The sequence below is a fragment of the Mandrillus leucophaeus genome, unplaced genomic scaffold (assembly GCF_000951045.1).
Source record: "Mandrillus leucophaeus isolate KB7577 unplaced genomic scaffold, Mleu.le_1.0 Scaffold498, whole genome shotgun sequence".
Taxonomy (NCBI): Eukaryota; Metazoa; Chordata; class Mammalia; order Primates; family Cercopithecidae; genus Mandrillus; species Mandrillus leucophaeus.
Genome location: NW_012105342.1, coordinates 898,006 through 911,489, shown reverse-complemented (window position 1 = coordinate 911,489; position 13,484 = coordinate 898,006). Strand labels below are relative to the sequence as shown.

At 45.7% G+C, this 13,484-nt stretch overlaps 1 protein-coding gene across 1 annotated transcript in view; it reads right to left on the bottom strand.

Moving 5' to 3' along the window:
• FAM189A1 (family with sequence similarity 189, member A1) overlaps positions 1 to 8,882 on the bottom strand; it is a 259,702-nt gene extending 250,820 nt beyond the window's left edge. Inside the window, exons 1-3 of the mRNA XM_011995780.1 lie at positions 8,805 to 8,882; positions 5,276 to 5,457; positions 2,566 to 2,696 (exon numbers count right to left, since the gene is read on the bottom strand). Coding sequence (XP_011851170.1) covers positions 2,566 to 2,696; positions 5,276 to 5,457; positions 8,805 to 8,882 — 391 coding nt within the window. The remainder of the gene's footprint in view (positions 1 to 2,565; positions 2,697 to 5,275; positions 5,458 to 8,804) is intronic.
• Between the last annotated feature and the right edge of the window lie 4,602 nt (positions 8,883 to 13,484).

Below are 13,484 nucleotides of genomic sequence, written 5' to 3'. Positions count from 1 at the left end.
GCACGCCCTTCTCTCTCCTTCTCCCCTCCACACGCTGGGCTCCCCTGATGCACGCCCTTCTCTCTCCTTCTCCCCTCCACACGCTGGGCTCCCCTGACGCACACCCTTCTCTCCCCTCCAGCCCCTGCGAGCCCCTCCCCTTCACTCATCACAGCTTCCCACCTCACCCAAACATAGGCAGTGTCTTCTGATGAGGCTCCTGAACTTTCTAGGCCCTGACTCCAAGCAGCCTACTCCTTTCCCAGGCCAAGTCCTGTCCTTGACCTTGCCTGGGGTCCCACCAGAAGTCACCCCCACTCTCCTGCCTCCTCCTTACTGTCCTGATCATATAAATATGCTATGACTTCTGTCCTTCAGAAGAACCACTGCTTAGCCCTGTGTCCAGCTCCTGGCCTGCCTGTCTCCTGGGCAGCCTCCCGAGTCCAGGTACCCTGAGGATGACACTGGCTCTGATCCCCACATTCCTGATTTCCTGGTGTCCAGGAAGGGCCAACTGATCATGGAGACACAGTCACTTCCCACCCACTACCATCTATCTGGTTTCAGCTCCACAACTCCAAGGAAATGTCTCCCAAGGTTCCCCAGCAGTCATTGAGTGCAACAGACAAAGCTCGGTCCCCATCACCTGGCTGAGGGCTGAGGCTCCCTCCCATCTGGGCTCCTGCGGCTCCTCACTCCCCTGCGGTTCTTCCCACTTCCCAAGGGGCTGCTCTCCTCCACAGTCTCCCTCCTGGCCTCCTCCCTCTCCCCAACCTCTTCCTGGTTTCGCAAGACCTGTGTCTCCTAAGCCTGTTGTCTCCCCTCCCCAGGGCTCTGTGGTGGCTGTCCTGAGGCTCCTCGAGCATCATCCACTGGTGTCTGCACAGGTGATTTTCAGCCCAGGGCTTTGCCATGGCCATGGCATCACACCATCCACAGGCTCCGCTCCCGGCATCTGTTAAACCCAACATGTCCAAAAATGCTGCTGCAGCCTCCACCTGGGAAGCCCACACGTTCTCTTGTAACCTCTGCTCTCCACAAGAGTAGCCCTTCTTCCTGGTCACTCAAGCCCAAATCCTAGAGACCCTTCCTCTCCCTCACCCCCACGTCCAACCAGGGAGGCTAAGGCTCGTTCAACAGGGCAGCATGTGAGAAGGCGAATTACAAGGAAGGTGTTTGTAGACCAGGTCTCCTGTGAAGACAAATCGCTCACGCTTGCCACAGTGGGCACGAGCCAGGCATCCAGGCACTGGCCGGAAGGGCTTGGCTGCATGGCCCCTGGGACTCCAAAAGCACCGGTCAGACCCCGGAGGAGCGCATGGTGCTGACAAACTCACAAGGTCCCCTTGGTCACAGACTGCAGTTCACCCTCAGCCACCTCCGCGGGGGCAGAACCAGGTCTCAGACACAGCAGCCTCTATCACATCCAGCACCACGCTAGTCCAGTCTCAAAAACATCTGGCCACAAAACAATAAAACAAAAACATGGACTAAAGCGAGTGCACCAGGGCTGTGCTCCCAAGACTCTCACGTGTGTACTTTTTCTGCAACGCGCACAAGTCCTCCAAACACAGCCGCCGGCGACAGCCTTTATTTACAGTCATTTCCCACCTCCCGGCTCCGCTCTCATGGCCATGCACCCAGCTCCTTGCCTTGCAGTCCAGTTTCAACCCTACGGAAATCCTTGACCAGTACCTCTCCCGTCTCTCTGGGGCTGCGTCTCACTAACTCTCCTTCCGAATGCCCTGAAACCTCTCTCTTGCCTTCTGTGCCCAAGACTTGAACCAGTGGGCACAACATGTTCCCATGTCATCTCACAGTCAGAGGACACTGGCCTTTCTCGGACGGAGCTGACCATTCCCGCCAGAGCTCTCACCATCATTTCATGCTTGACGTTTCGGACCCTGACTTCACTCCTCCACCCCCGTCTTCTTTTGGTGAATTCAAAATTTTGACCATAATGCCATCATGTTTTGAGCTCATGGTACAGGTCAGGGGCTACTCTGTCACAAAGCAGGATCCATTCTTCTGCTCAGCACCCTCCATTTCCTGGATCGTCTCTCTCGCCTCTGCCAGCACGCTCCTGTTTCACTTGCCGGATGACAGCCTTGTCCACTCGCTCTTGTCTCCACCTCCTCCCTCCCCACTGAAGCCATCCCGGACGCCTCTGCCAAACAAACTGCATCTCCCTGGCCTGACAATTTAGACCACAAAGCTAGGCCCTGATTTTCCAGTACTGGAGGCACCTCCCTTGGTGGCCCCACTCCTGTCCAGGCCACTCTGGGCACCTCCAGGGAGGCTGGGAAGGGAGGAAACTGCACAGCAGCCACTGTGTGACTCACACACAAGCCACAGAGCTCTGTGGGCTGTCTCCCCTCCATACCCAACCTCCGAGACAGCCCCCATCTTCCCGCAGTCCCTTCCTGTCGCCCCAGCCCTCCTGGCCCCAGCCTCAGCCCCCGACTCTTCTTATCCCTCCGGTTGAGGGCCACGTTCCAGGGCTCTGGCTCTAACACTGCCATCTCCCTAGGATGAAACTTCCAGAAAGTGTCCTCTGTTTCTCCTCATGCTCCAAACTGGCCTCACCCAGACTAAGCCTGGACAGACGGTGAGAAGAAACATCCCCCAGAAAACGGCGCCTTCTACTTCCCATGTCTACCAGATGAACTCTTACCCGTTCTTCAACCATGGCCCCGCCCTCCTCACTCATGAAGAGCCTAGGAATTCAAGAGAACAGGGGGCCCAGCAGATCCCCAAACTACCACCAGAGTCCTGCAGCCATTTTAATAAACTCAGATACGGGCCGGGCACAGTGTGGCTCACGCCTGTAATCCCAGCACTTTGGGAGGCCGAGGCGGGGGGATCACCTGAGGTTGGGAGTTCAAGACCAGCCTCAACATGGAGAAACCCCATCTCTACTAAAAATACAAAATTATCCAGGCGTGGTGGTGCAGGCCTGTAATCCCAGCTACTCGGGAGGCTGAGGCAGGAGAATCACTTGAACTTGACAGGCAGAGGTTGCGGTGAGCTGAGATCACACCATTGCACTCCAGCCTGGGCAACAAGAGCGGAACTCCATCTCAAAAATAAATAAATAAATAGATAAGTAAATAAATAAATAAATTCAGAACGCCTTGACCTCTTCTCAGCTGAAGTGTATTAAACTATCAAATTTCTATAGTGACTAAGTTGCTTGTAGCAGGAATTTCACTGAAAGTACATAAACCTCCAAATCGTAGGCACTGCTCCACCGACTTCTAAGCCTGAAGGAAGTTAATATTGCTTTTATCTTAAGCTACAGGGAGAGGTCTTGACCTTCCCCATTCCCATAAGCAAAGCTATCATTCCACAAATCCCCTCACAGAATTTGACTTTCAACAAACACAGGTGACTCGCTCACTGAAGACGATGTGCATTTCCAAATATCATTAATAACTACAACTAGGAATGGATCAAATTCTCCCACACAAAGCAAAAGAATAAAGCCACTAAACTTAGTGTGGCAGGCAGAATTCTAAAATGACCTCTGGCCTTATAGAATGCTCTCCGTGAGCAAGAATATGATGGGCTGTCACTCTTGTGGTCTTCCCCCAGGGGCATGTTCGAATGACGTGGCCCCAGCAACACTCCGGTTGCAGCCTTGTGAAACCTGGTCAGGTGACTTTTATATGGGAGGGGGGCAGGGAAACACTGGGTAGCGAAGGGTGGGGTGCCTGGCGAGGGCTCCACCCTCAGGCCTATGCCCATGGACCTAAGTGAGAACAGGCACTCCTGTTTTCATGCCCAAATGTTGCATTTTCCAGGACCACTCTGGCCCCCCATGCCCCCCATCCTATGCCCATAAAAATCGGAGACTATAGGGGGCACGGACACAAGCAGCTGGATGTTGAAAGGAGCAGAAGAGCACACCGACAGACACCAGCAGATGCTGGCAGGCCACTGACGGCGGGATGATGCAGAATTTGGTCGGAGGCAGTCAGAGGAGAGTCCAGCCACTGGCTGGCCTGACTCCAGGGGAGGACCACCTTCCCACTGCATCCCCCTTTGGCTCCCTATCCACTTCACTGAGAGCTACCTCCACCACTCAATTAAACTTTGCACCCATCCTCCACGCCCATGTGTGATCTGATTTTTCCTGCACACTAGGGCAAGAACCAGGATACAGAAAGCCCTCTGTCCTTGTGATAAGGCAGAGGGTCTAATGGAGCTGATTAACACAAGCCACCTGCAGACAGCAAAACTGAAAAAGCGCACCGTCACATAACACACACCCACTGCGGCCTTGGGACCTGCAAACACTCAACCCTAGAGGCTGCTGTGGAGTTGGAGCCCCAGAACGCTCCCCACAACCTACCCACCTGCATGGTTTGAACAGAGGGGCACCGAAGAAGCGAACCACACCCCTGTCACGCCCTGTGAGGGGATAAGGGAACTCCTCCAGTGTCAACTCTACTAAGCAAGGTCCAGACTCCTAACCCAAGAAAACTATGAGGTATTAAGTGAGAGTTGTGTCAAGCTGCGAAGTGTATGGTCATTTGCTACACAGCAACAGAAAACAATTGTCATGGACTAAATGTATGTGACCCCCCAAAATGCAGATGTTGAATCCCCAACCTCCAGAGTAATGGTATTTGAAGATGGGGCATCTGGGAGGTGACTAGGATTAGACTGGGTCATGAGGATGACGCCTTCACAATGGGACTCGTAGCTCTATACAGGGAAGAAGGCGAGCTCTCATGCTCTCTGCACACACACAGTGAGGAAGACCATTAAGAGTGCAAGTCACGGCCGGGCGCGGTGGCTCACGCCTGTAATCCCAGCACTTTGGGAGGCCGAGGCAGGCAGATCACAAGGTCAGGAGTTCGAGACCATCCTGGCCAACATGGTGAAACCCCATCTCTACTAAAAATACCAAAAATTAGCTGACCGTGGTGGCGTGAGCCTGTAGTCCCAGCTACTCGGGGGGCTGAGGCAGGAGAATGGCGTGAACCTGGGAGGCAGAGCTTGCAGTGAGCAGAGATTACGCCACTGCACTCCAGCCTGGGCGACAGAGTGAGACTCCGTCTCAAAAAAAAAAAGTGCAAGTCAGGAAGGAGCCCTCACTCTCACCAGAAACCAAGCGTGCTGACACCCTGATTTCAGACTCTCCAGCTTCACCAATTGTAAGAAAATAAATTTCTGTTAGGTCACCCAGTCTATGCTATTTTGTTATGGCAGCCTAAGTAGACTCAGACACTATGACATCCCGAGTGGGACATTGGATTGTTGTTCCAAAACATCTGCTTTCTCCCCAGACCTCTCCAGGAGGGGCAGCACAGGCTTCCCTCCCCACACCACTCCCCGATACCGGGAACACTGACACAGCTCCCAACACCAGCGCTTGAGCACTTGGAAGTGTCTGTGCATGCGTTCCTTGCTGCTCATCAGTGAGCTTCTGTGGACCCAGGTTGGAAAACTTTTCCCTAGAGAGGCATAGTTCTGCCAGTAACAGGAATGCACCCAGGATCTGGAAACACTGTGATCCTTGAGGGCCTCAGCTCACAGCACAGTAGAAACCCCAGGCCAAGCCCCTACCTGGCAGTGGGCACCGGGCTCAGTCTCAGTGCTATGGTGGGCACTCATGCTCAGGGCAAGTCCCTTCTCCAGCCACACGCCACATGGTGCTGCTCCCTGTCATTGCAACTGCAGCCACCTGCCACTCTGGCCTCGGTTTATTATTTGTTTGTTTGTTTGGGAGTGGGACACTGGATTATTTTTTTAAAACATCTGCTTTCTCCCCAAACCTCTCCAGGAGGGGCAGTGCAGACTTCACTCCCCACAGCCCTCCCCAGTACCGGAAACACTCACACAGGTCCAAGTACCAAGGCCAAATAGATCGGGAAAGGCATGATAGTGCTCAGGGAGAGGAGGCTTAACCCTAATGAGGGAGGGTCTGCAGAATGGCTTGAGGGAGGCTTTTCACGGCCCAGGTGCTGGAGCGCCTCCTCTCTGGAGAGAGCTGTTCTGGCCCACTGGAGACAAGGGCGGTTGATGTAAAAGAAGCTCAGAGCCCCTGCTCTGAAACCTCTCAAAAACTGTTTTTGCTCAATTCCAGCTACCAGCAAGGACTATGTTGCACGTTCTGACATCTCAGTAATGCTGTAGGTTGATTTTGCACCACTCTCATGAGAAAAAGGGTCATGAACCTAGTTAGCCGTGAAATTACCGCATCACGAAACCTTCCTCTGTTTAATTTATAGGTATCATTATTCAGAGTCCACAGTTCACAAAGAATATAGAGAAACCGAAGAGGGTTGGGGAAGCGTAACACAGAATTACACAGCTGTGGGGAAAAAGCCAAACAGATTGAAAAGGCATCATATGGCTCAGGGAGAGAAGGCTGAACCTTGCGAGCACCAGGAGTTGTCACAAGGACACCAACTCACTCTTTTCTCCACTTCCCCACCCAGCCGAATAGAGGCAAGAGATAAAATTAGAACAGAGACAGAACTTCCTGCTGTTGAAGCCGATGACAGGGGATAACAGGCTGCCAGGAAATAATGGCATCCTTAGAGTCAAAGACCTGCCCATTTGATTGGTACCCTGCCTGGACACAGAGGCCTGGAATAAATTAGCTCTTTAAATCCTGTCCTCTCACACTGCAAAGTGATTGGACTTCCTAAAATCAAGAATGTTCTTCAGATAATAAAGTCTGGTCCAAAGGCAAATGATAATGAAGCAAGTCCTTCTACAACACAGTTTTGAAAGCCAAGTAAATTACTTTCACAAAACATATGGCAGATGGTTGCCCAATAGCTACAGTGATATCAATTTACCACTAAGAAGCCAGCACTCACTGTGTCTGCCGAAAGCATTGTTGTTGCAAAAACACAGCAAACAATATTCTGAGTCCACCAACCCCCCATCTTCCAAACCTCCTAGACTGCAGCTCTGTGCAATATTCTTCCTACAGCCTCCTGGACCAGCTGATCTTCCTACTTCACCCTCCCTCAATTCTCCTTGCTTTGGGTGTGGCTTTCTTTTTCTGGGTCTTGCTGGGGCCACAGAAGGCTCGCTGAGGCATGCAGGCCTCCACCATCTGTCTCTACCTTTGAGGACACACTCACTGCTACCCCCACCCTGTCCATGCTTTCTGCCCCCTCTCCTTGGGGCAACTTCCAACTCACCATTCCCTCTCCCAGCCTTTCATCCCAGGCTGTGGTCCAAACATCCTCCACACCATTTCCCTTCAAGGACTGCACCAACACATCACACTCGTAATGTCCCTGAGAAAAGTTACCTTTCTTCTCAACCTACTGATAGAGAAAGAACTCTGCAGCTTTCATTGTCTTCTCAAGCAGAAGCAAAACTATAAAGTGATGACAAAGATCATCTCATGAAAGAAAAAAAACTCCATTAGTGTTAAAGCGTTTTAAAATATTCTAAATAACTCATGAGTCAAAAGCAACTGAAAGGTGAAATACACCATGGTCTGTTCTGAGGCAAAGCACGCTTCTTTGATGCACATTCTCTCCTAAGTGCCTGGTAACAAACTCATTTGTCCTGGGCCTGCCCTTTAAGATGCTGCCTTCTCCTACAGGTATCTACTCTGACATTAGGGTAGCTAGCTGCTGGATTTTGTTATTTAGTGGGTTATTAGGTAGCACATATATTATTATAATACATTTAGAAATACTTTTAGTTTAAAATTTTCAAAATAATGTTTCCTTTGTAATAGTTTTATTTCATGCTTTTAAAAATCTTATTCTAAGAAGGGATCCACAGGCTTCACTAGACTGTCATGCCAAAAGTTATGACCCCACCCCCTGCCAATTAAAGTTCCTTTAGAGCAGATCTTTTGGTGATAAACTCCCATTTTTGGTGTATCTGTAAGTAGCTTACTTCATCTTGATACTTGAAAAATAGTTACGCTGGAAACACCCAAGGTTGACAGCTGTCTCTCAACAGTGTGAAACTATTATTCCACTGTTTTCTGGCTTCCATCGTTGCAGCCGAAAGTCAGCTGTCCTCATTCTCTAAAGACTTTTGAGATCACCTCCTTGTCTTTAGTGTTCTGAACTTTTTGCATGGCATGTTAGGTGTGGATTTCTTTTTAATCTTCTTTGAGCGACACTGTGCTACTGCATCTGTGGATTTATATTGTTCATTAGTTCTGGAAATTGTGTAGCTAATATCGCTTCAAATATTGTATCTTCGCCATTCTCATTGCCAGGGACTCCAATAGCTGTATGTTTGTCCTTCACATTCCATCCTCCAAATGTCTTAGTTTTTCTTCCACATATTCCCTACACATGTCATGCATGACTTCATTCTGGTTACTTTCTTTAGCTGTATCTTCCAGATCATCAATTGTCTCTGTACTGTGTCTAATCAGCTGTTGAACTACACAACTGCACTTGTTTAGAAAATTTCAGTGATAATATCTCAAATATCTAGAAATTCTGCTTTATTTTATTTCCAAATGTAACTATTTATTTCAAATAGTTCCTTGTTGTGTGCTCATCTATATGACTGTTGATAATTACTGTAAATATCTCATACACTAATGTTCTAGATTCCAAGACATGTTGTCCCAGGAGGGTATCAAAGTCTGCCCTTTGCTGTCTCACTGTGACTTGCTTTCGTTGATGCTTGAGCACTTGGAAGTGTTTGTGCATGTGTTCCTTGCTGCTCGTCAGTGAGCTTCTGTGGACCCAGGTTGGAAAACTTATCCCTAGAGAGGCATAGTTCTGCCAGTAACAGGGATGCACCCAGGATCTGGAAACACTGTGATCCTTGAGGGCCTCAGCTCACAGCACAGTAGAAACCCCAGGCCAAGCCCCTACCTGGCAGTGGGCACCGGGCTCAGTCTCAGTGCTATGGTGGGCACTCATGCTCAGGGCAAGTCCCTTTTCCAGCCACATGCGACCCAATGCTGCTCCCTGTCATTGTGACTCCAGTCACCTGCCACTCTGGCCTCAGTTCATTATTTGTTTGTTTGGGAGTAGGGCAGTGGACCTTGAAGATCTGCAGTGCTTCAAGGAGCATGTCCTTTGTGGTGTATAGTTGTCCTATAGAAGCAGCATCCTTCAAAGTGCCTACTCAGCCAAAATGCCAGAATCAGAAGGAAATCCCCCAATCCTGCTGTTTTTAATGGTCACATAAGTACACCAATAAAGCAATGAATAGAGGCCATTTTTATTTTTTAAAAGTTAACTAATGTTATAAGCTATCAAAATATGAAACTTCATTTAGCTAATAAAATTATTCTTTATAAATTCCAAAGTATTCCACATGCCATATTATTTATTTACTCTTTTAGCCCCAGCAACTATGTTTCTCAAATCACTTTACTTTCAAAAAAACAAAATGTTATCCCAAATTATTCTTTCCATTCATTCTCCCCTGGAAAAAAATATTACTCCTATCCAAAGCCTTTCTAATTCAGTACAGGCTAATTTTCTAATTTCCTACAGGCTGATAAGAAACTGTAAAACAAGGATTCCATTCACAAAAGCAAAAAAATTAAAAACTATCCAAGAATTAACTTCATGATAAATGTATAAGGTTTTTTAAAAGACAACTACAAAACTCTACTGAGACATAGGAAGGAAGATTTTTAGTAAATGGACATATATACCATGTTCCCAAATGAGGAAACCTAAAGATAATAAAAATGTTAATTTCTCTATATTCATAAATTAATTTAGTGAAATCTCAATCAAAATCCCAATGGGATTCTTTGAAGGTTGACAAAATGATTCGAAAATTTATCTGAAGGAAAAACATGTGACAGTAGAGAAGAAACAATGTCACTGAACTATGTAGAGGGAAAGAAGTTTACATATTACTGGACACAATTTTCGTCCCTTCATTATTTTAAGTTAAAAATTCCCAGGAACAAAAACAGTTTAGAAAGCCACAAGAGTTAGAAGTGGCTCAAGAACAAACAGACATGTAAAGAACAGAATATAATGCCCAGAAACAGACTTAGGCATATATTAGGGTTTAAAAAAATTAGTTTTTAAATTGTGGCAAAATACACATACATGATATTTACCATTTAACCATTTTTAAGTGTACACTCAGTGGCACTGAGTCCATTCACCTTGTGCAAACATTCTCCTCATCCATCTCCAGAAAACCTTTCATCTTGCAAAATTAACACTTTGTATCCATTAATTTACACTGATTCCCCATTCCCTCCCCTACTCTACCCCCTCGCAACCACCATTTTGCTTTCTGTCTCTATATGAGAGGAATCATAATTTTATCCTTTTGTGACAGGTTTCTATCACTTAGGATAATGTTTTCAAGGTTCATCCATATGTAGCATGTGTCAGAATCTCCTTCCTTTTTAAGTCTAATAGTATTCTGTACGTATAGACCACATTCTGTTGAGCCACCCATCTACAGATGGATGCTTGGGTGGCTTCTACCTTTCAGCTAGGAGGATAATGCTTCTATGAACACGGCTGTGCAAATACGTTTTTGAGACCCTTCTTTCAGTTCTTCTGGGTACGTACCCAGAAGTGAAATTGCTGGATCATATGGTAGTCCTATTTGTAACAATACAGAGTGGAAAACAGTATAAACCTCCCCAATAATTACAAACAGAATTACCGTTTGGCTATTATTTTTTCTAACAGTCATTCTAATGGGTAGGAAGTGGTAGTCATTTTGATTTTTTCTTTCTTCTTTTTTTTTTTTTTTTTTTTTGAGATAGTTTGACTCTCACCTAGGCTGGAGTGCAGTGACGTGATCACTGCACTTTCAACCTTCTGGGCTCAAGCAATCCTCCCCCTCAGCCTCCTGAGTAGTTGGGACAACAGGGGCATGCCACCACACCCAGCTAGTTTTCGTTTTTTGTTTTTTTTTTTAAGAGATGGGGGCTTCGCCATGTTACCCAGGCTGGTCTTGAACTCCTGGGCTCCAGCGATCCTCCTGCCTGGGCCTCCCAAAATGCTGGGATTACAGGTGTGAGCCACCGCGCCAGCCATTGTTGTGATTTTTATTTGCATCTCCTTAATGATTAGTGATGCTGAGCATCTTTTTATGTGCTTATCAGACATCTGTATCTCTTCTGTGGAGAAAGGCCTAGTCAAGTCTTTTGCCTATCTTTGAAGCTTTCCTCCCAGCTTTATTGAGGTATGACTGACAAATAAAAATTGTATATAAAATGTACAGTACAACATGATTCTGATATACATATATTCTGAAACAATACCACAATCAAGTTAACCATAACCATCACCTCACTAGGTACCATTTCTTCTGAGTGTCTGATAAGAACATATAAAATCTCTTTCAGAAAATTTCAAATATACAGCACATTATTAAGTCTAGTCACCATGCTGTACATTACGTCTCCAGAATGTATTTCTTTTATAACTGAAAGTTTATACCCTTTGACCAACACCTCCCCTTCCCCCTCTCTCCTCCAGCCCCATGCAGCTACCCTTCTCCTCTCTGTTACCATGAGTTTGACTTTTTTTTAAGATTCTGTGGACAAGTGAGATTATTCAGCATTTGTCTTTCTGTGTCTGGCTAATTTAACTTCGCAGAATGTCCTCTAGGTTCCTCCAAGTTGCCAAAAATTCTCTGCCCGTTTTTGAATTGAGTTGTTTACTTTTCTGTTGTTTTTAGGAGTTTTCTATATATTCTGGATAATAATTTCTCATGAAATATGTGATTTTCCAGTCCTTTCTCCCATTCTGTGGGTTGCCTATTTACTCTATTAATAGTGTCCTTTGTTGCACACGTTTTTAACTTTGATGAAGTCCAGTTTGCCTACTTTTCTTCTGTTGCCTATGCCTTCGGCATCATATCCAAGAAATCACTGCCAAACCTAGGGTTGTAAAGCTTTTCCCCTAAGCTTCCTTCTAAGAGTTTTATAATTTTAGCTCTTATGTTAGGTCTTTAATCCATTTTGAGTTAATTTTTACATAGGATGTTACTTAAGGGTTCAACTTTATTTTTTTTTTTTTTTTTTTTTGCATGTGAACACATTAAATTAGTTTTTACAATTTAATTTATATAATTTAGTTATACAAGGAATGACATAGTAACTGATGGGGGGAAAGGCTATTCAGTAAATGGTTCTGAGATAATTGTTAAATGTAAATAAATAAGCAGATAGAGAAATTAAAATTAGTTTCCTCCCACAAACCAAAATACATTACAAGATGACTAAAATATTAAATGTAAAATAATTAACCACCCAGGTTACTGGCTAAAACTCACAAAAAGGCAACTGCTCCTCAAAAAAATTTACCGAGAGGCCAGGCACGGCGCGTGGCTCATACCTGTAATCCCAACACTTTGGGAGGCCGAGGTGGGTGGATCACTTGAGGTCAGGAGTTCAAGGACAGCCTGGCCAACATGGTGAAACTTGTCTCCACTAAAAACACAAAAATTAGCCAGACATAGTTGTATGTGCCTGTAGTCCCAGCTACTCAGGAGGCTGAGGCAGGAGAATCTCTTGAACCCAGGAGACAGAGGTTGCAGTGAGCCGAGATTGTACCATTGCACTCCAGCCTGAGCGACAGAGTGAGACTCCATCTTAAAAAAAGAAAAAAAACACCTTACAAGTAACCAATCAAATGCAAAGTGAAATAAGAGGTCCCTTGCTGCCTGTCAAGCTAGCAGTGGTTAGAAAGAACAGCGGTCCTCACTCACAGGGCTGTAGAGACTGTACATCAAGAGGCAACGTTGTCAATTGGCAAAAAGTATAATAAAGTAAGCATGGGCTCTATGCAAATAAATCCAAAACCCAGGATGACAAAGATAACTTGCTAAATTACTACAATTGATCCCCCAAAAGACCAAAACACTAACTGTTCCCATAAACACCAATAAATTGGAAATATGGTTAAACAGCTGCAGGCAAAGTCTTCGAAAACTTGTAAGTACAAAGATTTCCAAAGCTGTTTAAATTTTTTGGAGCACAGAAGGACAAAAAGGCGGAACTTCCAAATTCTCTTTATAAAGGTCAATATAACAATCACAAACCTGTAAAATACCACAAAAATAAGGAATAGACCAATGGCTTTAAAATAGAAGTACATCGTTTTTGTTTTATTTTTTCATGTGCTGGATCAATATTTAATGAATTTCCCCCATGTATCAGGCACTGTTGGGCTCTTTCAGATATTTAACTCCTTCCCCCTCATAATTTATTTGGCAAAAGTTACATTAAGTTATTCCCTCTCCTCACAAAGCGGGACTCTCCCTGACTTCAAGGGCCAACATCCAAACAAAACCAAACATGAAAGACAGAGACTCAAAAACTTAGCATTCCGCATCTACTACACATACTAGATATAAACACTCAAATTTAAACGCTAAAAACTCATAGGACAGTGCATTAAAATGATAATTTTACTGGTACATCATTTTTAAATAAAAGGTTAGAAAACAGGATTCAGCAGTACATTTAAAAGAATACAGAACATAGGGGGCTCATGTCAGGAATGAAATGATGGTTCTGTATATTAATGTGACAAAAATGAAAAATTTGATCATTC